General features: G+C 32.3%; 2 protein-coding genes across 2 annotated transcripts; both read left to right on the top strand.

The window, feature by feature from the left end:
• The first annotated feature begins 257 nt into the window (after positions 1–257).
• On the top strand, positions 258–11310 carry LOC108906179 (E3 ubiquitin-protein ligase MIB2). Its single transcript, XM_018709380.1, has 12 exons — positions 258–537; positions 592–759; positions 1375–1546; positions 2349–2464; positions 2528–2713; positions 2772–2920; positions 3021–3236; positions 3290–3464; positions 4511–4797; positions 4865–5090; positions 6875–7141; positions 10208–11310. Exons 1-12 carry the CDS (start codon positions 480–482, stop codon positions 11167–11169), a joined length of 2982 nt encoding a protein of 993 aa, XP_018564896.1. The 5' UTR covers positions 258–479; the 3' UTR covers positions 11170–11310.
• Positions 11311–12762: 1452 nt separating this feature from the next.
• On the top strand, positions 12763–25942 carry LOC108906184 (ubiquitin-protein ligase E3C). The gene is made up of 15 exons (XM_018709389.1): positions 12763–12874; positions 12930–13060; positions 13111–13296; positions 13353–13557; positions 13614–13931; positions 16439–16730; positions 16785–16969; positions 17031–17149; positions 19770–19974; positions 20089–20328; positions 22681–22925; positions 22987–23193; positions 23247–23502; positions 23566–23696; positions 25697–25942. Exons 1-15 carry the CDS (start codon positions 12871–12873, stop codon positions 25862–25864), a joined length of 2892 nt encoding a protein of 963 aa, XP_018564905.1. The 5' UTR covers positions 12763–12870; the 3' UTR covers positions 25865–25942.
• The last annotated feature ends 936 nt before the right edge of the window (positions 25943–26878 follow it).

Here is a 26878-nt window from a genome sequence, read left to right as displayed (position 1 = left end):
GTAGTTTTAATGATTGGGTTTTATTCAATGCGACCAAGTACTACTGGACTGGACGTGTCTTAACATGGAGACTGTATTATATGTTTTGTGATGGAGACTACCCAGCACCTAGCGATGCGTTACCCAGCACAAGCAAAAGCAGAGAGTTGTCAAATTGGGAGAGTGAACAGAACAGCCCTCGAATAGAATATACTGTAGATCACAAGTGAAGTGATCAAGTGATCACAAACACAACACAAGCACAAGAGTAATGTCCTTCGAACTGTCAACATGACAATAGTAAACAAGTTTCTAAATAAACTCTAGATATTTCAACAAAAAATATCTTAATCCAATCGATTATTCTTTTGGTGCCCTTTTGGTACATAATTAAGTGTATTTATTTAGTTAATCCGTGCATTAAATGTAGTCTATTAAGCGGACACTCATTTTAATTTGCATAAATATAAAAGTAGTGTAGTGATAGTGAGATAGTAAATATGCTAACCCCTGGAGTAAGAATTGTAAGGGGCCCAGATTGGTCTTGGGAGAATCAAGGTGAGTTTATTTTTGTTTAGAGACTTCATTATTAAAATGTATTTTTTCTTCTAGATGGTGGCGAAGGTCATGTGGGAACTGTGTGTGAAATTGGAAAGTCGGGAACTGTAGGATCTCCGGACAAAACTGTGGTGGTACAGTGGGATAATGGAACTAGAACCAATTACAGGGTTGGTTATTTAGGCAAATACGATCTACGAGTTATAGACAATGCACAAATTGGTATGTTGTATAGTTATTATAGTTATTTAGAATTATTGTTAATTCTATGTTTTTCTGTATGCAACTGCATACATTTTCATTTATAGGCCTTTTTTCTGCAGTTGTTTTTTATCCTTTTATACAAATCGTAAGAACGTTACATATTGATAACTAAATTTCTGACTTATTCACACCATTCTGCAATATTTTATAATATACTCCAATATGTAAGATGAATCATTGATTTAAACCGAAACAATATGTTTGCGGATCGAATTCAGTATGATGAGGTGTCCTGTAGAAGTATTTAGCTCATTACTAAAATTGTTCTTTATTAAAATAGTTTCTCAAGTAAAAATATTATGTTCATATATCGAATATGTCTATCTTCTTATCAGATTTTCTGCAATAAAAATAAATTATATGTTTCAAACTGCCATGCTTATCAGATAGTAAAAGAATGTGCTTTGTAACTAGGATTGTTTGAAAATTTATATAAATGTTTATGGATTATTGCTATTGTCATCAGAAATTGTTAGCAGACCTTCAGTTATTTATTATTGACATTTATTATATAATCATCAATTCATATTTCTAAACCTTGCAAAATTATTATTGTTATATTTAACATTGTAGGTGTTAAACATCCAAATATTGTTTGTGATGGATGTGATAGTCAAGGAATAAGTGGAATGAGATATAAATGCACTATTTGTTATGATTACGATTTATGTTATATGTGCTATCATGGCGATAAACATGATTTGAGCCATAATTTTAAAAGATTCGATTCTGCCACTTCATTAGGGTGAGTAAAATTTATAAAACACATTTTTTACTGTGGGAGTTTTATTTTTTTTTTCTTACTATGGAATATTTTTATAATCATTCTTTTGTTAGTTCTGTTGTTACCTCATTATTAAATAAATATGAAACATTACAAGAAATTTTTTTAATCTGAAGAAAATATAATTTTTGATGTTACAAATTAATGTTAGTTTATTTTAACATGCTTTTTAATGGATATCGTAATATACGGGTAAGATTGTTATTAATATAAGATGTGGGAAAGAGCGCAATATAAATATTGCCAAAATGAACCAAGCTAGGGTTTTGCAATCTTATGCTTTTCCAAACTTTTAAGCACATAAAATCATCTATCGCACTATTAGGTAAATCGTTAATAGACATCTGTTGAACTTTTTTTTCACTTTAGCGTACTTTACAATTAATTAATTAATTAGTTCATTTGTCAAAAAAGAACATACAAAATAAACATGTGTTCATAGAGTTTAAAGAAAAAAATATGTACAAGGTACTTTATCATTAAAAATAGATATTAAGCTAATTCAGAATCAAAAAAATTTTAAAGATTAAAACATGCCAGAGCTAATAATGAAATATATGTTTTATAAAAGCAAAGTGATCACTGGTAATCGAATTTTTCTACACTACACGTGGAACTTACGATAAAATATATAAAGTACATATAATATTTGTGGAGATAGAATTCCAAGAAAAGCGGGAGGGGCGTACCTTGAAATTTTCCGCTTTATTCAGAATATTAAATACAAACAGCATATTCTTCGACTTTTGTATTATTTTTTTAGAAGTGACCTTCCACCACGTTTGAATGGTAAAAAATGTGAACTGAACGGAATTTATGTAGGAGCAAAAGTTGTCCGTGGTTTTAATTGGGAGTGGGGTAATCAAGATGGAGGAGAAGGTAATTATTAACAAAATTATACATTTCGATATCAAACAGATTTCATATATTCTGTCATTTTAGGTAAAGTTGGTCGAGTTTTAGACATCAGAGGTTGGGATAATGAAAGCAGTAGGTCTGTTGCAAATGTGCAATGGTTTTCGGGCAATACAAATGTATATAGACTAGGTCATAAAGGAAATTGTGATATAAAATTCATAGAGTCATCATCTGGTGGTTACTATTATCCAGAGCATCTTCCAGTATTAGGTAAGTGAAACTTTAATGCAGTTTAAATTCAATTATAACGTTTTTACTATATTTCCAGGCCAAAACGTAGAACAAACAGTAGTTCGTCCAAATAGATCCGGCCCACCTCCTTTTGGAGTTGGTGATAAAGTTCAAGTTACTGTGTCAGTAGAACAGCTCAAAGCCATGCAACAGGGGCATGGAGGATGGAATCCGAGAATGGCAGAGGTATTAAAAGTTTAGTTATATTTAAAATTATGGAATATGTTTTTGGAAGTTTTTTATTGATTCAGGAAATTCTTTTCTTATATCTAATGTACTGTTTTAGTACATTGGAAAAGTAGGCACCGTTCATCGAGTAACGGACAAAGGTGATATCAGAGTCCAATATGAAGGATGTAACAATCGCTGGACTTTTAACCCCGTAGCTCTTCACAAAGTAAACAGTTTTGCTGTTGGGGATATAGTAAGCTTAATAACAGATGTTGAAAAAGTTAAGGAGCTGCAGAAAGGACATGGCGAGTGGATAGAAATAATGAGAAATGTAAATAGTTTCGACATCAATTTTTTTCAATAATTCACATTTTCTTTTTTCAGTCATTGGGAAAATTGGGGAAAGTATTAAAAATTTATTCAGATGGAGATTTGAGAGTTCAACTAGATGGTCACGCATGGACGTTGCATCCACAATGTGTCAAAATTATCCCTGGTAGTGCAGCCGAATTAGCCAACACTATGCACGCAACACAAAATCAAAGACAAGAACCGTCAAGTGAGTAAAACTTTTCAGTATTTCAAATTATGTAGAAATTATTGTGTCCCCCAAGCAGAGACAAAAGGTGGTAATAAAATTTCTCTGGTTAGATTTTGATAAAAAATGTGATATTTTCATTGATTTAAGAGATACATACAGCGTGTTTTTCATTTTGTGATTGGTGATATTCTGCCGTCTCAATGGGTGTTTGTTTATTTATTAGAGAAAATCGAAGTAAATTTATTCCGCGGAGATCTAAACACAGTACTTTAATTCCTAAAATTAGACGATAGACATTTTGAATTCATGGAGTGTAAATTAATGTCTCAACCTATTATACCCGACCAATACCATATTTTTAATTATTTATGTCCTCAAACAATTTTATTATATTGATGGTAAATTTTGATTATGACATATCAAAAAACATTTACATTTTCATTAAAATATATTACTACTCGGCAATATCCAACGGGAAGGTATAAACATATCCTTGCTAAGAAAATATGAGGAAAGGTTGTTAGTTTAGGTTAGAAAAGTTATTAAATAAAAATAATCAACAATAAAATAATTCCGCATTGCTGCACTGCACTGCTAGGCAATTTGTCAACAACTGAAATTTGTGGCCCAGTCGCCCAGTGCGGCTGTGTTAGTTCTGCGTTTGCCTGCGCGCATTCTTCAAGTGGTAGTATACATTTCTTTCTACCACCTCTACGTTTAGTTCGACTAGACCTGTATGTGGGTATGACTAAATAAATATGGAAACAATCTTTTCAAATATTTCAATACCTAGTTCCTGCGTATCGACCTAACCTGGCCTAGCTCTAGCTCTTTGGTCTTCAACTGAGATCGGAAAGACTATACTATGCATTTTTTTCATATTGATATATCCATGACATCTCCCAAAAGTGTTAAAATTAGTCTACATTTTATAATATCATGAGAAATTATAATTTAAAGGATTTTTACTCTGTTTAAATGTGTGATAATAAGAATGATTTCCTGTCTTTATTATAGAACTACATACTTAGATTTACTTTTTATATATAAATGTTAAAATGCAGTTCAATGGTCTCCTGCCAATCAAGACGTACAAACTAATGGAGTGGTAGATCAGTTAGTAAGAGCGGCGGCTCAGGGTCATTTAGAAACAGTACAAAGACTGCTAGAGGGCATACCTCGCAACATGGTGGACATGCGCAGCAGCGGCAAAACAGCGTTGCAAGTGGCAGCACATCAGGGCCACTCTGCAGTGGTCAAGTTATTGCTCCATGCAGGGGCGTCTGTAAATGCAAGCGATAATGATGGTGACACCTGTCTGCATTATGCCGCATTTGGCAATCAGCCTGAGGTAAGCACCAAAGGAAATTTGTAGAGAATTGAAGTAATTCAAAATATAATTTATTTTTTTGGTGTAGGTATTGGACTTGCTGATAAAATCAGGCGTGGAGTTAAATGTCGCTAATAGAAGCGGTTGTACTGCCCTTCATATAGCAGCACATAAACAGCCCGCTCGTTGTATTCAAATATTATTGGCTGCTGGTGCGAATCCAAACTGCACAGATTTGTACGGTGATACGGCGCTGCATGATGCTATTGGAAAAGACAGCTATCAAGTTATCGAGTTATTATGCATGGCCCAAGGTAGGAATGTAATTTTATGAAGCATGTGCCATTACAGGTTGCGCACTTTCACATTTCATCATTTTGCAAATACATTCATTTGTTTACATATAAAATTTAAATTTTTGCCAATATAAATCACGTTTGTAAAACAAATTTAACATTTTGCCAAACAAATTCACTTTTTTTCTTACACAACATAATTTTTTTCTCAAAATTTAAGTACGTATTTGTTGCAAGAAATATTGTTCCAATATTTTAACGGGTTACATTTCGTAAATTTACTAATACATTTTGGAATGAAATCTGAAAATATTAATTTTTTTTTCCAGAATAAGTATTTAATAAGTACGGTAAAATTTATTTCTTGGCATCTACTCGTCAGTTTATATCGTTTATATTTTATTTTCAGTTTTTGTTTTTATTTAGCATTTGAAGTATCCTATTTTAATAGCATTTTTTTTAGTTTTAATTATGATTTGATTACAGTTTAACATTTGTGTGCAAAGCCAACATGATTACTAAGAAATGCAAAAATAATTTGACAATTTTAAATGTATGAAAATACTATTCTATAGTGATATCCCTGAAATGCGTAGGCACAGAATATCCCAACTACTGTAGTTAGGATATTCTGTGGCGTAGATTTATTAGTGAAAGGCGCAAATTATTTTGAGAAGCAGCCTTCTACGTCTAGTGGTGTAATAAATTTAATTAAACTATACTAACAAAAAGCCACTGGCTGCAGGTGCCATGAAAATGAGTTGTATTATTTACACATCAAAGTATTAAACTAGAGATGGGAAAATTCCCAAACTATGAAAATTCCTGGAAAGTTTCCATTGAAAATTCCAGAAATTTTCCGAAATTTTCCGAACTTTTTTTTTGGATTTGGTATTGCGTTCTACATACCATCAGCTTTCCAAAAAGACCAAATACTTATACATTTTTGTTTAAGTTGGTATAAATCTTTGAAAAATATAAATTATTAATCGTCGGTTAATAAAAATTACATGTTGCGGGTTGCAGTGTGCAAACACTATACAGTAGACAAAACTCTATTTATCTTTATTTTTTAACAAATAAATAGTAAATACATTAAATAATTATGCTAGTTTTAAAATGTAATTATACTTTGGTTCAACTATCAAAATTTATTTTAAATTTGAAAAGGGAGAGGCAATTTATGTCTTGTATTGCTCTCTGTATGTAGATTGTAAACTTAACAAAGATTAAAATAAGTAAGTGTAAGTATTTTCTGACTAATTTGGGTAATATGGTCTTCTGGTATTCTGAATTAACCAAATATCCGAAATTAACTAATGATTTTTTGAGGTTGTATTCACAGAAGTTAGAAGTAAAATTGACTCCAAGCATACAAATTGTTAGAAATATTCCCGGAAAATTTCTAATGGAAATTTTTCTAGAAACTTTCCAGGGAAAATTTCTCAGGCTTCGATTATTTCTTCCCGGAAAATTTCCGTTTTGGAAACTTTCCGGGACGGAAAATTTCCCATTGCCCATCTCTATATTAAACTATTGATTTTATAATTTAGTAACTCTAGACATGATACTAGATGTAACAACACAGAAATGATTGTCAAAAATTTACAAATGAACAAATTTAACTTGCAACAGAATAAATTTGATTTCCACTTGGTGAATTTGCTTAGCACGAGAGTCGAATTTGGAGTGCAAAATGTGTACTTGAGTGTATTTTTGTTTAATTAAATTTTACTTCTAATTACAGTGGATACTGTAACTACATGGGTATTATAATAATTTCTTTTACATGTAATTTTTAGGAACCGATTTCACCCTGCGTAATAAACGCGGCTTCAATGTGTTGCACCATGCTGCACTGAAAGGAAAAAACTTTGCCACAAGGAAGTTGCTGAGTGTGGCAAGACAATTAGTTGATGTCAAGAAAGATGATGGGTTTTCTGCATTACACCTTGCTTCCTTAAATGGTCACAAAGATGTAGTTGAAACCTTGGTCAGATTGGGTCAAGCCGACATTGACCTACGGAACAATAGAAATCAGACTGCTCTTTTACTGGCTGTGAGCCAAGGTAAGGATATCAGTAATTCTTATAGTTTTTTTTATAACTGAATGAAGATCAACACAAAATTCCATGATAATTTATTAAATTGTTTCTGCACTTTAAATATTTCTTTTCAAGCAAACTTCTTATGATTAGTATGTATCTGATAGTTAATAAATACTAATTATATATAATACAGCCCATTAAGAACCAAGACACCTCTCTAAAACTAGCATTTTAACTGCAATGGTAAATAAAGTAATAGTTTTTATAGTTATTTAATCATATACAACTTATTTTTAATTTTCAGTTTCATTTGTATTCCTGGGACAAAACTTCTTATTGCATCACTTGATATTTTAAACTTTCTTGCTACTGTGTCTTCTGTATAAGCTTCAGCCACTGAAGATGACTTCCTTTCTTATATGCTTAACTTCTATCAGGTCATCATCCAAATTGACGAGTATTGTGGCTGCAGAGCGGTGGAAACATCTAAATTTGGTAACTTCAAAAAATCTTCAATTTTCTAAGGAATATTGTACAAGCTATTTATTCCTACACAAATACACATATTTTCTACCAATATCCAAAACATTCCCTTTACATTTTTTGTCGGTAATGCAAAATGACTGATCTTGCTTAGTTTTGTTGTCAATAAGTAATATGACCGATTATTGCAACAACTTGTAATATAGAATCTAAATTACTAAAATTATTAAAGAAAATATTTGTATAAATTTCACTTTCATAGACATACAGGGTGTCCCGAAATTCATGCAACAAAATTTGGTCACAGATTCTTAAGACAAATTTAGGGGATCTGTATTTTTTATTTTTGCCAAGTGTCCCCCTCTTTTGATGTTACAGCCCCGTGAAGTCCGCCCCTAAGAATAATCTTTTTTTTATATCTCAAAACCCTGTTGTACGAGAATCACTAAATTTGTACACAGGGGTTTTATGACATGTGAAATCTGATGGTGCTACGTTTTTTGGCGGGAAACCCCCATAAGACAATTTTTCGTGGGCCCCCTTGTCTTTGGAGCCAAAAAAATTTGGTCGCATATTTAAATTTCTTAAAAATTATCAGTCCACTAAAAAGCCATTAAATTTAGAAACTTTTTGTCTCTTTATACTTTTTTTGTCAAAATGTGATCAAATTCATATCGTGATTCGCCATTTTCCTCAAAAACATTGCATTTTACGAAACAAATATCAAGGGACAAAAAAGTTTCTAAATTCAATGGCTTTCTAGCTAACTAATAATTTAAAAAAAAATCTAATTTGCGACCAAATTTTTCTGGTTCCAAAGACAAGGGGCCCATGAAAAACTGTTTTCTCACCAAAAAGTGTAGCACTGCGAGATTCCACATGTAATAAAACCCCTGTGTACCAAATTTAGTGATTCTTGTTCAACATGGTTGTGAGACAGAGGGGGCCAGTTGGCAAAAAGAAAAAATATGAGTCCCTAAATTTGTCTTAAAAATCTATGACCAAATTTTGTTGCATGAATTTCGAGACACTCTGTATAGTCATCGTCTGAAGCATGTATTAAAAATCTCATATCATCCGGTTGGTTTCAAGACTCAATTTTTTGAGTTAGTAACCATCAGTTAAATTCTTTAGCAATGTAATCAGTTTGCTGTGTCTGAAAGCATTACAAAACATTATTTGATGGTGTGTACGTATTACTTACTTTCAAATGTCACAATTTTCATTTACCAGCCAAGTTGACTTGGTAGAATAATCCGACCATAATATTGACTCCAGTAGTTTTTTCGCAGTTTCTAATGCATCTTGTTTCAAGTCTGAGGAAAGTTTTTATTTTTAAAATTCACTATCGCACATTTCTACTTTCACTTTGTGCAGAACAAACAAGGCAACATAAAACGGAATTGGCAAAAAATGATAAAGCAGTAGTTACGAGGCATATCCACAAAGGTAGAGAACTGTTTTTAAAAAATTGATATGCACTTTGTGAGACAAGGAATGAGTTTTCTGATACCATCGTCAAAAAAATCTCCCGCTGCCTCTTGGGCTCATTGCTCTACAGCACTGTAGACCTTGTCATTGGTAGAAAACCTTTTTCCACCCATAAACATCATAGAAGAGAAAAGATGAAAATCAGAAGGTGCAGGGTCAAAGCTGTGAGCAGGGTGGTTGATGATGTTCCAACCGAATGAATTCAAGAGTTTTGTGGCGTTGGTTGTGTGAGAATGTGCATTGACACAGGGTTCGTAGCAGCCGGGAAAACCGGGAATACCGGGAAAAGTCAGGGAATTTGTTATTCTTCATAAAAAACAGGGAATAGTCAGGGAATTTTAAAAATATTCATGAAAGTCAGGGAATTTGATGTTTGCAACTGGAAATTTTGTAAAAGCTGGCCCTGGGTTCTTGAAAGAGAAAACTATTTGTGATTTTGAAACCTTTATAAGAGGTTTTTAGGGTATAAAAAAGATTATGGAGGGCAGTCGAGAAAAAATTTAATGCATAACACCAATTAGTATGTAAAATTTGCAAAAATGAACTACAAGTGACCTGGATTTTTTTTTATAAGTCAGGGAAAACCTGGAAAAGTCAGGGAATTCTTTATTACTTTTAAACTATGAACCCTGTGTCATGCAACAAGCACACTCCCTTTGTTAACATTCCCCATCTTTTGTTCTATATCGTCTTCGGTAATATTCTCAAGGTTTCATAGTACCATGCAGCATTAATTGTTTTTCCCTGGGGAAAAAAGTCAATGAGGAGAATCCCTTTATGGTCCCAAAACACTGTTGCTATGATTTTTTGGGCCGAAACAACAGTTTTGAATTTTTTCGCTGATGGTGAAGATGGATGTCGCCACTGCATTGATTGTCTTGGGCCACCCAAGTTTTGCCGCCAGTCATAATATAGTTAATGTTTATATGATTAAAATTAGTCAAAGATTAGCTCTTTAAAGTTTGTACAAGTACTTAATAAACACCCTGTATAATTTTTTATATTTACTTTAAATAATATGACTAACTATACTATTTTATGTAAACCTAACTTTTATATGTAAATTAAAGAAAATGTTTTAATGATTTTCAATATTAATGTAAAATTTTATAGGTCATTGTGGAGTCATAGAGTTGTTAGTAAAATTAAAAGCCAACTTAAATGCCAAAGATGAAGATGAAGACACAGCTTTACATATTGTACTAATAAAAAGAAATCATTTAAATGGTGAAGTGAATCAAGACGATAGTCCAGACATTTTTTCTATATACGAGAACATTAATCACGTCTCAGAGAACAGATTAGCAATAGCGATTGCTTGCTATCTTATTCAAATGGGAATCGACTTAGACGCTTTAAACAGCAAAGGACAATCCGCTTTAAATTTAATTCAAGATTCCAGCTTACAAGAATTATTAAAAAGCTACAAACCAACCATGGACAATAATCAAATTCAAAATACTCAAGAAACGTACAATTTGGAGAGCCTTACCTTAAACGAAGCCCGAGAGGGTTATAACTTGACGGACAATACTCCAAAGAGTAGTCCCGCTAGAAACTTGCAGAGTGAAGATCAGAAAAACTCCAGGAGAAGTCGCCAAAAGAACGAGAAATGTTTGGACATAGGCAGCACGTCACAAGAAAATTCTCCGAACCATAAAAACCATTATTATCAAAACGAGATAGTGGCCAGTAAGCCGGTAGAATGTTTAGTTTGCTCGGAACTATCCGAGGAAAATGTAAAACTTGAACCCTGCAACCACAAACCTGCATGTGAGGATTGTTCTTCTAGGATGAAGAAGTGCTTACAGTGCGGTGTTCTTGTTCAGAAACGAGTTACGAAAGACGGCAGGATAATTCCTGCGAAAAGTAGGCAGCCTAGTGCTGAACGAATGAGATATTTGGAATGTAAAATAGCAGAGATAGAAGAGAGCCATGCTTGTAGCATATGCATGGAGAGGAAACGCAATGTCGTATTTCTGTGTGGGCACGGTACTTGCTCTAAGTGTGCCGATACTTTGAAGACTTGTCATATGTGTAGGAAGACAATTACAAAAAAAATTCCTATTTATTAGTATTTATTTTTCATCATGTAGTGATTAGACATCTTATATGCTAATTTTAAGTTGTAAGATAACTGTGATTCATGTATATTGATTTTAAGTAATAATCAAATGTCATTCCTAACATGAAATTATTGAATTCTTATATATTTGACTGAAATAAAATTGTATTATTAGAAATGTGTGTTTTATTATAAATTAACAGAAGTCATTAACACGTCCATAAGAGGGCTCTATAGCAAATAGGCAATCAGCAATACATTTTTATAGATTTTATTAGTTACACAGTTTGTCTAAATATGAATTAATACACAAATAACACACTTTCCCTCATTTTAAAGCAGATTTTCTATAAAATGGTCATAGTTTGAATCTCAAATTACTTTTTGTTGTAAAGAAATTTGTAATTTGCCGCTTTTGAACAAACGGCATCATAAATTACAAATTTCTTTACACCAAAAAGTTATTTGAGTTTCAAACTAAGTTCGTTTTATAGAAAATCTGCGTTAAAATGGGGGAACGTCTCTTATTTGTGCATTTGGTTCATATTTAGACAAATTCTGTAATAAAATCTATAAAAATGTATTGCCGGTTGCCTATTTGTTATAGAGCCCTCTTAACACAAAACGCTCTGTATAAAAAGTGAAATTTTCTTTTTTCTTGTTACTGAAATTTTTTAAGTAAAAAATTGTACAAATGTAAAGTTGCCCTTATAAATTTTCATTTTCACTATCGTTTTCCCTACGAAAGCAGCGCCATCTACTGATTGCTAGTTTTCGTAAATAGGGAAAATGTTACAATCAGAAGAGTTTCACTATAAGGTATTGTAGAGTACTTATTACCATTTTATTATACAGATATTAAAATATATGGATATAGTTCTCGACAGAGTGGCAAGTTTTCACATACTTGTGTTGGGTTTTGATGTTTATAGTATTCTCAGATTTATTTGTTACACCGTTTTAAAAACTTACAATTTTCAATATAAATGAGTTTTTTGATATGAATGCTACAGTTACAGAATAGATACAATCAGTTGTAAAGCCACTGTGCCATTTTGCTCCAAAACAGCGGTTTAACATATTTCACTTTTGGGTTTGTTTCTAAATATCCTACTGCATATTAATTACAACCCAAATTTTTCTATATTTAGTTGCTATTTATTTATATTAAATTTTGGTTTGTCAAATAAACCATTGCAGTTTATTTCTTCTATTGACTGATACAAAAAATGCTCATTCCAATAAAATAATAATTTTAATAATTAAGGAGTTTGCCTACATATTAAATTATGTTTTTTACATACTATAAAAATATACTTGAAACGGTAACAGGAACAGGGAATTTACCCCAAAATGGAGGATAATTGCGGGACTTCATCAATCTAGGAACTTTAATCATTTCAAATTCTTACTTTTAAGAAAAATAATTGCTAAAATTTTGAAAGTTAATATTTTCATGTTGGCTCGTGAAATAAATTCATCACTGCATTTTGATTAAGGCTACGCAGTTACGGTTTGCTACGCCACTGCCAATAAGGTCTAGTCAATACCATTCGAGTCGTTTCTAGAAGAAGAAGACGATCGTAGAAAAATGACAAGTAATTTGATGTTGACATTTAACTAGTGGTTCAACTAGTTTTAGTTTTACTACACTACTATTTTTGTAATACCAAAACATATAATTTTTCTATCATTATAAGGTTGTCACAAAATGGGTAAGTAACATTTTTTGGTATTAAGTTGTCAAATATTTACGTTTTATGTTTACAGCTTTCAAAATGAATTATAGTTTTGAGGGAAACCCTAAAAACAGACCAGAACAAAATTTGTCTGGTGCCAGCAAAAAATTAACTAGAGATGTACTTCTTCAAAAAACTCACGAGGAGAGAAGGAAACGACAGGTATTTGGAATGTTGTACTTGTAAATTATATTCTGAACTCATTTTTATAGGAACAACGTGTAAAGCAACAAAGTGCAGAAATGTTACAATCGCATATTAGAAGTTATATTGTACGTAAACACAAGAAAGAAGAAGAAAGATGTTTATTTGATCAGGAAGAAAATACTGCACCAATACAAGTACTACTTCCAAAGCTATTATTTTTCTATGACGGTAAAGATGATAAATTAAGACTGGTAAGTTTTATAGACGTCTCAAAAGAAAATTAATTGGTTAATGTTTTTTTTTTTAGTTTAAGATATCAGAATATCTTGTAAACCATCATGCAGAAATATTAAGATACATGGATGTTGACACATCATTTTCGTGGTCAATAAAACGGTACCTTGTTTTGTGTCTCAAAAACATACATGATAATGATATGGTTAGACTGTTAATAAAACCACTTTATATTTTTGCTAACAATGCTCAAACTTTGGAATATTTAATTAGGAAAGGTAATACTCGTGTTCTTTTGATAATGTATCATGGAATTAAAATACTTTGTTTTTAGGTTATTATGGATATTTAAGGAATCTTTTGGAAAAAAATTATAAAGAATTGTTGGAACACATTATGGTTCTCATTCACAGACCATTTAAATATTTATATGAAATGGAAAATTGCAATGACATTGTTTTATCAGAATTTTGCTCAAGTTTTTTGAAACCAACACTAACTTATAATTTGAAAAATCTCTTGATACCGTATTTGAAGAATAAGAGGGATTTACCCTTTGAGAGAATAATTTGCTATCTGAATAGTGGTTTTCATTTTGAAAGTACAAACAGCTTATTTTATTGCATACTTGCTTTGGAACCAGAAAACTATGGTGAGTTTTTATCATCTTGTGCCGTATTACCATTATATATTTTTTTCTGTGCACAATATAAATTTCCTTTGTACAAACTGTTTAATTTTTTTAAGTGATTATTTTGAATTTGAGGTCAACGAAATAAAAACAAAGTACACACTTGTTATCTCTAAAATAAACGTCATTGAGGTAGTATCAGTTTTATCAGACACTTTTCATAATTTTATATTTAATGCTTTTCCGTTCCAAACAATGGTTAAATTATATTTTAAGATGCTTAAATAAAGACAGTTCCAAAAGTTTATTTTTGTTAGGGTATGGGACGTTTTTAAGTACATCGACCAATTTTAAGACGATTCGTTGTATGATTTTAAATCAAAAAAGTTGTAAAACATTAGTCTACAATTGATCATTTTTGAGATAAAGGTTGTGGTGATTTAAAAAAAAAAACACAATTTTTTAAATTTCTCTAGACGTTTGATGTAGATGTGTAGATTTATGATTTTCTTATTTAATTTAAGGTAATCTAGTGAATTCATAAAAATTGGCAGGGATACTGGGTGTCACTCTGACTGAAAAGCAGAAATTTGATACCTCTGGATATTTTGAATATTTCGAATCACTTAATTAAATCAACAATACACAATTTTTTTAAATATAATTTTAAATACAACTTAATTATGAAAAGTGATAAATAATTGGCATCATTTTTGTTCTGTGCTCTAACAAAATACAACATTTTTACGCCAGTTATTTTTAAAATTGTATTTCTATAAAAAAAATATATGAAAATTTTTTGAATAAGTGATCTAGTTCTAGATCTTATTATATTATATTTTACATTTTGTGAAGTGCTTGGTAATGGTAGATAAAAAAAATTATCTATTAAAAATGGTATCTTCTTTTAATTAATGGGGCCACCGGTAAATGAATTTGTATCTGAATTTGATAAATTTTTATCTTTTTTTACATAAATTATTAACCTAAGTTTCATAGTTCTTCAGAGACTTTTCTCTATTATAATGTATTAAGCTATACTCCGCGGTCAAAATTATAGAGAGTGACTCATGGCTAGTTTTTGGACTAGTAAGGGGGATGAAGCGTACCAGGAACGAAAATCCATTGGCGTGTCTTTGTAAAAGGCAACAAAATGTAGAAAATATTGAAAAAAGATAATAAAACATAACATCTAATATTTTTTTACGGTTTGCTATAACCGGCACTTTGATCCATTTTAATTATTATAGCATTTTAAAACATCCCAGTTGTGTTTTTTAATTTATAAATTTATTATTGCCATGGAATTAGACCCCTTGTCTACGCTTATGCTATGACGTTTCTCAGGACGGATAAATCAAGTCCGTTTACACCCACTAAAAAAGCATTTCCCTATTCCCTAACAAGTGCAAAAGACAGAGATATAATATAGATCGACGTTCAGTGTAATTCAGTCTATAGACGATTATAGATTCTATCGATGTGCGTAGCGAGCGGCACAAAGATAAATAATATTGAAGCATATAAAAATCATTTTATATTTTATACGCATTATGGTAATAGTGTTTTTATATTATGTCTGAGTCACTCTCTATAATTTTGACCGCGGAGTATAATTCAATTAAATTATAAAAAAAATTCTTAAAAAAATCGTATAAAATGAAGTCATGATGTAATGAACCTTTTTTTTTATTTTCGGGTTTTCATTTATATTTTAGTAATGAACTTATTTTATTTTGCTCCCGCTGTATTATAATTGTTTGGCGCACCGCGATTTTGCACACGGCCCACGAAGTCGCCGTTTCAACGGCTGAAGTTGCACACGGCACTACCAGCCGTTCTGTATAAAAGCAACGGAGTCACCTACACCAGGCAGTGCTTAGTAGGTCTTTCCACGGCACTCAACCCTCCTCTGGGTGTCCTAACCAGAGCGTTTAGCAGGTCTCTTCCGCGGCGCTCAAGGTAAGGTACACACCTGGACTCCGACTCCGGGTACTTAGCAGGTCTTTCCGCGGTACCTGACGTCTACCTCGCGGCCGACTCCGGGTGTTTAGCAGGTCTTTCCGCGACACTCGGCGTTGTCACCGTCAGGACATCCGTATTGCCTTCGTGACAATAGGTATCCCGATGTTTTTGTTATTTATATGGGTAGGGTATTATTGTTAATATTATATGTGTTTATAGACTGCGATTTATTTTAGAAAATAAAAGTTTTATTTATACCAAGTCTTGTAATATTCTCGAACCTTGGAAACCACTTCTCCACCGAGTGAACCCGGACTGTGACTGTACTAGTTCGGCGTCTGAGACCGAACCTCGAAAGTACATCACAATATTTTTAAGTATTGACAGATAGTTTAGAAAATATGAAAATTTTTTTATATTTTGTATCTTGAAAACTATTGATTTGCAGACCTATGTTTATCTAACATATTTAGCTTATAGTCATTCGAAAAAGGGCCTCTTAAAATTTGTGAAAACAGCTAACAAATATCCTGTATACAAACGAAAGATTCATTTTATTTTAGAACCAAATTGTGATAGCATTCAAGTTCTGGCTAAGTTAAGCTTGAATATTCATCGATTAAAACCGCCATACGATTTAACAACTGAAGATAGTGATGATGAGGAAGAAGTACAAATATCCGAAGAGCAATTATTGCTCTCAGATTATTTAAACATAATGAACAAGCCAGAGAAAGTGAGGAAGTGGTTACATTTTTTTGAAGCCAATAACGAAAATATACAAGTTTTGAACTCATTTACGCAGCTGTGTCATAATATTTTATTGGTGTATAAAGATTCAATAAGGAAGTACTTGTAAGCGGTTTGATGTATTTTTATAAATAATGTATTAATCTCTAACAATTACAGGTTGTTGTACAAACTTGGCTTAAATAGTATATTTTTAAATAAACTATGGTTAAACATATACAAGACTCAACAGGAAAATTTGCAAATGAAGAGTTCTTCTCTAATATCTTGGAAAGATTGCCACACTACGTTATCAGTTTTTTGTGATATGTTCACGTTTTACACGGAAACATTAACTGATAGAGGTTAGTATTTTTTTACTTTTATATTATATGTATAATACAAACTTGATTGTGCATTCTGTAGAAAATTCTGATACAAGTGAAACATTTACAAAAAATGATTTACATTATATGTCAAAATTGCTGAAGAATGTGGCCACAGAGTTAATAGAAGTAGCATTTCCAATGTGCAGATCTAGCGCAGTGAGTATTTACCTTAGTAAATGTAAAAGTAGAGTGTTAAATACAGTGAAGCTTCTCTAGCTTGAACCTCCAAGGAAGCGAAAGTGAAATTCTAGTTAGGGAAAATTGGAATTACAGAAAAAATACGACAAATTAAGGGGTCTCTTAGGCATAAATGAAAAGACTAGTTCATACATTCATATACAGGTACATACGAGATCCGCCAATTACTTAAGTAATGAGACTGATGTGAAATAAATATCACTAATGTTTTTTATCATCTGTAGTGTGATTTCCTTCAAAATATCATTTTCATGATTTTTTTCATTATGAGGCAGTCGAAACAGTTCACTAATTCTAAAGCCATATTGCTTTGTATTTAGTAAAATTAATTTTGCTCCTGTTGTATGGAATCCTCAATATAATATATATATTAGTCGTATTGAAATGATTCAACATAAATTTTTAAAATTTTTCTCTTTTAAGTGTGGACGAACTTTGAACGACAATAATTTTCATGGATTGTGTGTTGAATATAATATTATAAGTTTAGCTAACAGAAGAGTATTGGCGGATGTTATTAACCTGTATAAAATTATTAACGGTAAAATTGACTGTGTCCAATTAATTAGTAAATTATTTTTTAATATACCATGCAGGCCATTTAGGTCCTACGACTTATTTTTCATTCCTTTTAAGCATACCAATGCCTCCGCAAACTCTCCTGTGTGCAGAATGATGCGTTCTTATAACGATATTTGTAGCGGATTAGATTTATTCTCTACAACTTTAATTTCATTTAAGAGATTGCTCAAACGTATACTTTTATAATATTTTTATGCTATCCGTTTTATGATGCTTTTCTTTTATAATATTTCTTATGCTATTTATTGTCCTAAAACTTTTTGTGCTCTTGTTTGATGTATAATATCTGTTAATTTAGTGGATACTTTAGTGGGTTTTTTCGCCTGTTTGTGTCCCAAATGGTAAATAAATAAAAATAGTACCCTTCTGCTTGTACACATTTACTCCGGCTCTTCTGCCACTGCTGGTAACATTTCTGGAATTCTTCTTTTGGCACAACCTCCAAGACCCTCGTTATAGATTTGGACATCTTTTGTTGTTTGAAAATGGTGTCCATTGACCGCCATTTTGACCCTTGGAAATAGAAAAAACTCGCATGCAGCAATATGTTTGGCAAAAAAGTGCACAAGTATGCATTTCATTTTTGACTTCGACGTGTACTTTTTTTTGTCTGGGTGATCTGTTTGAATACCATTGCAAACTTTGACGTTTTGTTTCTGGATCGTACTGAAAGAACAAAGTTTAATCACCAGTGATAACACGGTTTGATAAAACTGGATTGGTTTCCACTTGTTCTAGCAACTACCACATTTTCAGCAGATCAGACTGTCTGCAAGCCTTGGCTTGTATAGATGTTTCCGAAAGTGACATTGTCCTATCGCCTTCCGGAGCCCAATTTTATTCAAGTTCAGCAACTCATTTATTCTTTTCTGCAAGGCTTCTTCGCATGGCATTGCTCTGGTGTCAAAGTGTGTTCTAATTCAGTCCATTGACCCAGAGCCCTCTGACCAAATTGGTAGATGTGCCACAGAAGCCGATAGCTTAGTCAATGTCATTATTGGCACAAGTTGTAAGTTCCTTTTCATAAAGTATTAAAATCATCATTTTTCTGAATATATAAAAAAAATTAAATATAATTTTAGTTTTATTTTAAATACTATTACTATTAAAATATAGGGAAAATGTATTCAACATTATTTTTTATAGTGAAAGTCCATGCTGATTTTGTTAAAGTTTAGTATTTCTCGCACCATTGATTTTTGCGTGTTACAATCAATTTACATAAACTTTTACAATTTTTTGAAAAACACAAGAAACAATATGTGACTAACAAAATTCTGCACCAGAACAAATTACGTTCATTAAGAAAAAAAAGGGCGGTCGGACTAAACAGAGCACAATCTGCATAGTAAATATGCGCTACTCCCACTCCGTCTTTCAGAGCTGCGTGACGGTAGCCATGATCACCACTGTAAACACTTTACAGATGTAGAGGCGCGCTACGAATCCACATATTCAGAGTTTTACAGACGAATTTTTAAGTTGAGTTAAATTGACTGTACATTATAAATGTAACATTTCCATTTTAATGTGTTTCATAAGGCTAATCTATTTAATTATGTATATAATATTGTAAATTAAATGTTTTTGTTATGAAACCCCCCTTACCAGCCGCCAGTGCCTTAATCAGCTTAACTTCACTAAACATGAAAAGAAATTTTGATATAATATAGAAACTTCCAATAAGTTTCTATCTGTCATTATTGCAAATTGGTAAATCCTGGAGACAGTACGTATTTTCCTAAAAAAATTCGAGTTAGGCTTGACTTCACGTTAAATATCAGTTCAAGTATTAAATATATTCGAGTAATCGAAATTCGACTTATCGAGATAAAATTTCTCTGTAAGGTTGTTAAAAAACTTTTTTGACTAAAAAAATTCCATTTAGATAATATTTTGAGTTAAAGAGATTCGAGTTAGGGAAGTTCCATTACACCTCTATTTGAACCAAGGATTAAAAATTATGTCACTTAAAACATTTACTGATATATTTTAGATACCTGCTACACCTGAGATACTTCATTTGTACAAATCTTGCTTAAACTGTGTAAAAATGCTGTATATGTTGGATATGAGAAAACAGTTTTGTCCATCTGGTTTTTGGACTGCAAAGAAAATCCATATATCACAGGATTTGTCTAGGAAGAACTATTTGTCAAAGAGGGCTGTTCAGTTCCATGGAATTGTTAACGATAGAGATGGTAAGACTTGATAAGTATTTTTACTCCAAATGTACTGACTTATTCGTTAACAAAGAACCGTTTTAATTATTTATGTGTTCGTATTTTAAAAGACCCTATATTTGATTATTACAGACGAGGAACATCTTCCTCCCTTGTCAACAATTGAGCAGAGATCTCTAGCTGTACTCGAGGAACTACCTTTTCTTATAGCCTTCAACACCAGGGTAATGCTTCTGAGAGATCTGTGTAGGTACAGTTTAGGAGAAAATGACTACCAAAGAATGCATCACGAGTTGTTAAACGATAACACTATTGTTATTCGCAGGACATATCTATATGAAGATGCTTTTGATAAGATTTCTACTAAAAGTGGTAAGTGATTATTTAGTATGAAAATAATTCATAATAGACTCTTTTGGTCTGACGTCACATATTTAGGCAACCCACAACAAATTGTCATAGTTGAAATTGTACAGATCGAATCTGACCCTTGTTTACTATTTACATAGATACTATAAAAATGAACAATTTTAAATTAACTTATTTCTACAAGGATTTAGAAGTATTTAAGAACAGCCAACACGTGTTTCGTAAAGTAGATACACTATAATGTGCTTAAAACTTACAAAAAACGATATAAAAGAATATGCTTAAATTTAAATAGAGTAAAAATTTACCATTAGCCGTGTTTTTCCTAATGCGCATGCTCGGGAAGAATAGCCTAATACGCAGGTGAGATCTTGTTGATATATCATCGCTGTTATCATTGGCGTATTTTCTCTCCTTTTGTTTAATCTAGTCATTTTCTAGTTCTACTAAGTATTTTTTATTGTTTTTCTTGGTGCTCTGCTGTGTCATACTGTTTATGTAGTGTTTTTTTCTTCAAGTGGTTTATTATAGAGGAACTCTTAACCAGAATCAAACTTTTGTTGAATGGTATCCTGTTGTGAGGCTACTTCGCTTACATGAAATTATCTTTAATGCGTAATGCTCAGTAACATTGATATAATTTTAATTTATTAAATACTATAAACGTCAATATTGTTCTATAAATTTAAAAATGTAAATTCTATAATTGTTGTAGTTTGTCACTTGGTGTTTGAAACTTCTTAAATATTTCTAATATTGCCTGAATTTTATTGCCACGGAAGCGTAGTTGGTCGAGAGTGAGGTGGCAAGCATTTCTCGACCAGGCTTCCTATTCTGGTCCGGGTTTCATCCCTGGCGTCGGCACTGGCAATATCGATCCATCGGCCTAGCCGGGTATCTTGGCCGATGGATTTTGATCTGCCGAGTTAAGCATCACGGACGCAGGCTGGAACTTGGATGGGTGACTTAAGACAGGCTCGGGGACGTGGCTGTGGCAGCCTATCAGAGACCGGATTCGCTCAACATCTTCCGCATGCGTGTGGTCCCCGATAAAAATGGTAATGAGCAATAAATCTCTGTAACTCAAGACCATGCTATCATACATAAATATTGTACGAGACTTCGCCACCAAGCCACCCGTGTAGTAATAGGATGGTTTGAAAAAAAGTACTCGAGTAATGAAGGAAGGTGTACAAGGGGCCTAATAAGGCCTAAGTGCCGCGGTGGAAAAACAATTCCACCACCCCTCCGACATACATACATACATACATCGATGGATAATGGGTGTTTGTCCGCATTTTTTCAAGTGTAGCCCCCTTCCGCACAGCCTTTGGCTTTGGGGGTTGTCTCATTTCTGTGTTGTGTTTTATGTTTATGTTATGTTTATGTTTTAATATCGCGATATTTACTAGACATTTTTTTGGCACTTTCCAAAGTACATAAGGTCGAAAATCGATCTAATAAAAATACTGAGAAATGCTTCATGACAGTGTGTACTATGGGATTGCCTATTATTTGGGGTATGTCACGTCACTACTAAAAAGGACTATTCACTGATCAGTAGACAGTCCACTGCCTTATAAATGGAGATCGAAAATGTTAGGGTGGCTGCAATGTGGTACAGGGTTGGCTGTAGGTCGGGTTCTCTCGTATGTAATTTTATTCAAACAAAAGTGACATAAGCATTGCCATCTTATAACTGCACTCTTTACATTATAAGAATATGTACAAGTAAATGTAAGTATTTGTACAATAGTATGAAAAAAAAGAGGGCAGTGTCTATTTTTCTACACTAAATGCTTACACTATAAAATATATAAAGTACGTACACTATTTGTTGAGATAGAATTCCAAGAAAAGAATAAGCCAATAAAGTTCTGTTATTGGAACTACTGTAACAATTTACCGTGGCAGGGGCATGCGTGCTTGAAACTGTTTCCTTTTCCAAATAAAATTTTAGTTGCCGAGTTTACCACTAGGTGATCAACTTCCAGGATCCTTTTTGATTAGCGATTCCTACTGATTGTGAAATGTTGAATGATTGGCACAAGAAGCACGTTTCGCATGAGATGCTTCTAACTTGCAATTCTTACATAGTCAATCATATAATTGGTCTAGACTAGACTTCTCAATAAGACTTGATTGAGGGTGGCTCAAATTCACTAATATCTACTAAATAAACTATCAGTACTTATTTTTCTATTTACATTTTATTTGTTTTGTACTTACCTTATTAACGGTCTGTACATAGCTAATCAGAAATGTATTTTTCTGTTACGAATTAATTTTGGAAACTGTTAATCTAATTAGAATGTATCAAAATATGCAAAAAAATAAAATTATTAATATTTTTAGAATCTGATTTGAAACATCGTGTGAGGATACAGTTTATAAATAGTGTTGGATTAGAGGAAGCTGGAATCGATGGAGGGGGAATATTTAAGGAATTTATTAACGAAGTACTAAAAACAGCATTTGATCCTAACCGAGGTTTTTTCCTATTAACAGCTGATAATGCACTCTATCCAAATCCTAATGTACATCTTATTGTGGAAAATTTTACGGACCATTACTATTTCATAGGTAGACTGGTGGGCAAGGTAAACATTATTTAAGAAAGCAATGACTTAATGAAATAATTAATTTATGTAATTATTTTAGGCAATTTTTGAAAACATTTTAGTTGACTTGCCTTTAGCAGAGTTCTTTCTGGCAAAATTATTGGTAGATCGAGCCAGTGCCCATTATTTGAAATCCTTAGATCCCGTTCTTTATAGAAATTTGTTATATCTAAGGGATTATTCAGGGGACGTTAGTGATTTAGGTTTGGATTTTACAACAGTTAGCAACGATCTGGGAGAAACAAGGGTATGATATTTTTTAACCACAGAAAAAAAATAGAACTAATTTCTGCATTCTAGGTTGTTGAACTTAAGCCGAATGGCAGAAACATTCCTGTGACAAATGAGAATCGACTGGAATACATTCAAAGACTGGCAGATCTTAAATTAAACACTCAGATAAAAAAGCAATGTGCAGCTTTCAGAGAAGGACTTAATAGTGTTGTACCAATTATGTGGTTGAAGTTGTTTAATCACAAGGAGCTACAAGTTATAATCGGTGGAGATACCCAAGAAATAGATCTGAGCGATTTAAGGGCACACACTGTTTATGGAGGTAATTCTAATTAGTCTACCTAAAGTTGTAACCAAATACGATTATTCATTTTTCACTTTTTAGGCGAATTCACTGCAGATCATCCAACCATTATTCTGTTTTGGAAAATTTTGCATAGATTCACTGATGTTCAAAAAAAGCAACTGCTGAAGTTTGTAACAAGTTGCTCTAGACCGCCACTATTGGGATTTAAGGTACTTTTTACATATCTTATATTTGTAATATTTTTCATATTTTTCAAAATACTAGTAGGTAATAATTATTTAAGTATATCTAAATTGTTTGATCAATCTTTGACGCGTCCAATGTCACAAATTAACAAAAAAAGTAACTATGAATGTACATCCAGAAATGCTTGATTTTTGAGATTCACTTTTTTTAGTTACAGGAATTCAAATTTAATTAAATGTGGTACAGGGTAAAAAGTGACACAACCATTGCCTTCTTATAACTGAACTCTACAACATTATAAGAATTATATAAGTATTTGTATAATAGTAAAACAAAAAGGGTCAGTGTCTATTTTTCTACACTAAACGCTTCACATAGAACTTACCATAAAATATATACAAAGTCTGTACAATATTTGTCGAGATATAATTCCAAGAAAAGAATAAGCCAATAAAGTTCTGTTATCGGAATTACTGTAACAATTTACCGTGGCAGGGGCGTGCCTTGAAATTTTCCGCTTTATTTTCAGAATATTAAAAAATAAACACGTTGGACATGCACTTCATTGTCGTTTGTGCCTGTGTGAGTGAGTTTGATGCTTTGCTTAGTCGAGTGTATTGTACATATTTTTTGTAGCAGTCATTAGTATTGTGTATGTGAGCATAGAGCAGCACATGGTTCGACATGGTTACAGTTAGACTTTTTTCTTAAATTTCACATCATACATTAATTTTACATCATATCATCATCACACATCTTATTAGTCTGTTTTTTTTTGTAAAGTCCAGTGGCATACTCAACTTTTTAATAACAGTTTTTGACTTAAATCAGATTCATTTTTTTTTTCATGAGTCATAGTTGATCCTGGCTTAGTTAAAAAGAGCATTCTGCAGTTTCTAAAAATGTATATGTAGTTTATCACACTTATCCAGGGTTCATAGCGACCGGGAAAAGTCGGGGAATTCATTATTCTTCATAAAAAACAGGGAATAGTCAGGCAATTTTAAAAATATTCATGAGTCAGGGAATTTGATGTTTGCAACTGGAAATGTTGTGAAAGCCGGCAATGGGTTCTTGAAAGAAAAAACTATTTGTGGTTTATAAGAGGTTCTTTGGGTATAAAAAATAATATGGAGTCCCGTTGAGAAAAAGTTCAATACATAAACACCAATTAGTATGTAATAATGTGTGACAAGTGACCCAGATTTTTTTTTTACAAGTCAGGGAAAACCTGGAAAAGTCAGGCATTTCTTTACTGCTTTTGAACCCTGTTATCTTACAAAATAAGGTATGGCTTCTTTTTTCTAAATTAAAAAGTTAGTCATGACTAAAAACAAATGAAATACTAGACATAATCTGATGCCAAATATAGGTGGCTATGGATAAAAACAAATTAGTATAGTTGTCGGGGTAAATAAAGATTTTTTTTACTGCAATCAATGTTCACGAAAGACACTATTCTCTTTAATAATAACCGGGGCACTCTAGCATAATATTATAAATGGGATATATAATAACGTAACAGTTTTTTTATAAACAGGGGCATAATTGCGAGAAAATATTTTTTACATTTGGAATGTGAAGATAACAAGAGGCTTTACAAAAATGTTTTGTAGTTACATATAAATAGGATCCACAATTTTTTATTCGTCTTGCTAAATATACAGTAGAACCTTAATTACTATTATTGTATTACTATTACCCTAACTACCTAAGGTAGTTAGAAAAATGTCTTGAAATCGTAATAAAACTATAGTTATACAAATTAATAATTCTGCACATGTAAAAAATTCTTAATATAGCCCAGATCAGCGCTTCTCATCTAATTGAGATCAGGGTACCACAAACAGAGTGAAATTTGATGGTTTACATATGCTGTGATTAAAGTTTGTTCCAGCATTTAACATATATGACTGTACTGCATAATTTAGTTCATTCCTTGAGTCTCACTCAGATTAAAATTGAAAATGAGCTTGAGTATAATTTTTTGACTAGATGTATTAATTTTACCTAATGGTTTTAGGAATTAAATCCCCAGTTTTGCATACAGTGTTCTGGAACTGAAAATAGAATGCCCACTGCAAGCACTTGCCTCAATTTGTTGAAAATACCTGTAATAAGAGATGAAGAAACACTGAGGAGCAAATTATTAGCAGCAATAGAACAACAGGCTGGTTTTGAACTCTCTTAGATAATATTGTGTAAAAAATACTTTTTTGTAACATATTTATTTAATTCAGTTGTACATAAATAAAGTATTGAACCATCACTATTAATTAAATTAATGTCTATTATTATAACATAAATAAAAATGTATATTACATCTTGGTAAATGAGGGTAATTTTTAGTGGACGTACAGAAATTTTCAAATTTATGTTACCGTTTTAGTAATTGAATGATGAAATTTTATTACTGGTGACAGTATAATTCCTGAAATGTAAAGAAAAACGGGCAGTCTTATGCAGCTAATAATGACTAATATCAATGCAGTTGTTATTTTTTCATATTTAAATTATGTGTTTGCCAACTGAATAAGTGAGCGGCATGCTGTCGAGACCTATTGTGCCGCTGGAATGGTCCGTGGCTCGACTGATTTACAATGTCTCGATTTGTCAAATGCGGTTTATACAGTTAATTACGAGGGTTGCCTTTTGTATTTTGGGAATGGACAATTCTGGTGCTGCCATCTGGTTTGTTCGATAACACAAACAAAAAAAAAAGTACTTTTCATGCGACATATGTTATCCGTAGTATTTTTGCCTACTGATCACGAATCCGGAGTCAGAATTGAGCTATCACATCCTAGGAATTTCATAACCTCAAAAAACGGGTAAAAAATAGCACGAATTTACAAAAAAATAACAGATTCACGCCAAATTTGGTGTACGGGGTGTTTTCGGGGTCACTGATCACGAATCCGAGATCAAATTCGTTTTTAAAAATTTAATCAATTACCTATGTACTTTAAGAAGGTTAAAACATGATTGGGTACTCAGATTATAAAGTAAAGAAAAATATTATAAAATGAATTTCGCAATTCTGGAATTCGTAATCAGCTACCCCGAAAACCCCCGTATACCAAATTTGACTTGAATGTTATTTTTTGAAAATTAGTTTGGCCATTTTTGATCTGCCAATTTGAATTTTGCAAAATTGACCTTGGATCCTTGATCAGCGAACCCAAAAACCTCCCGTATACCAAAT

Source organism: Anoplophora glabripennis, unplaced genomic scaffold, assembly GCF_000390285.2.
Source record: "Anoplophora glabripennis isolate ALB-LARVAE unplaced genomic scaffold, Agla_2.0 scaffold126, whole genome shotgun sequence".
NCBI classification, from domain to species: domain Eukaryota; kingdom Metazoa; phylum Arthropoda; class Insecta; order Coleoptera; family Cerambycidae; genus Anoplophora; species Anoplophora glabripennis.
The sequence above is the reverse complement of the archived record's forward strand: the minus strand, read 5'-3'. Positions and strand labels throughout refer to the sequence as shown.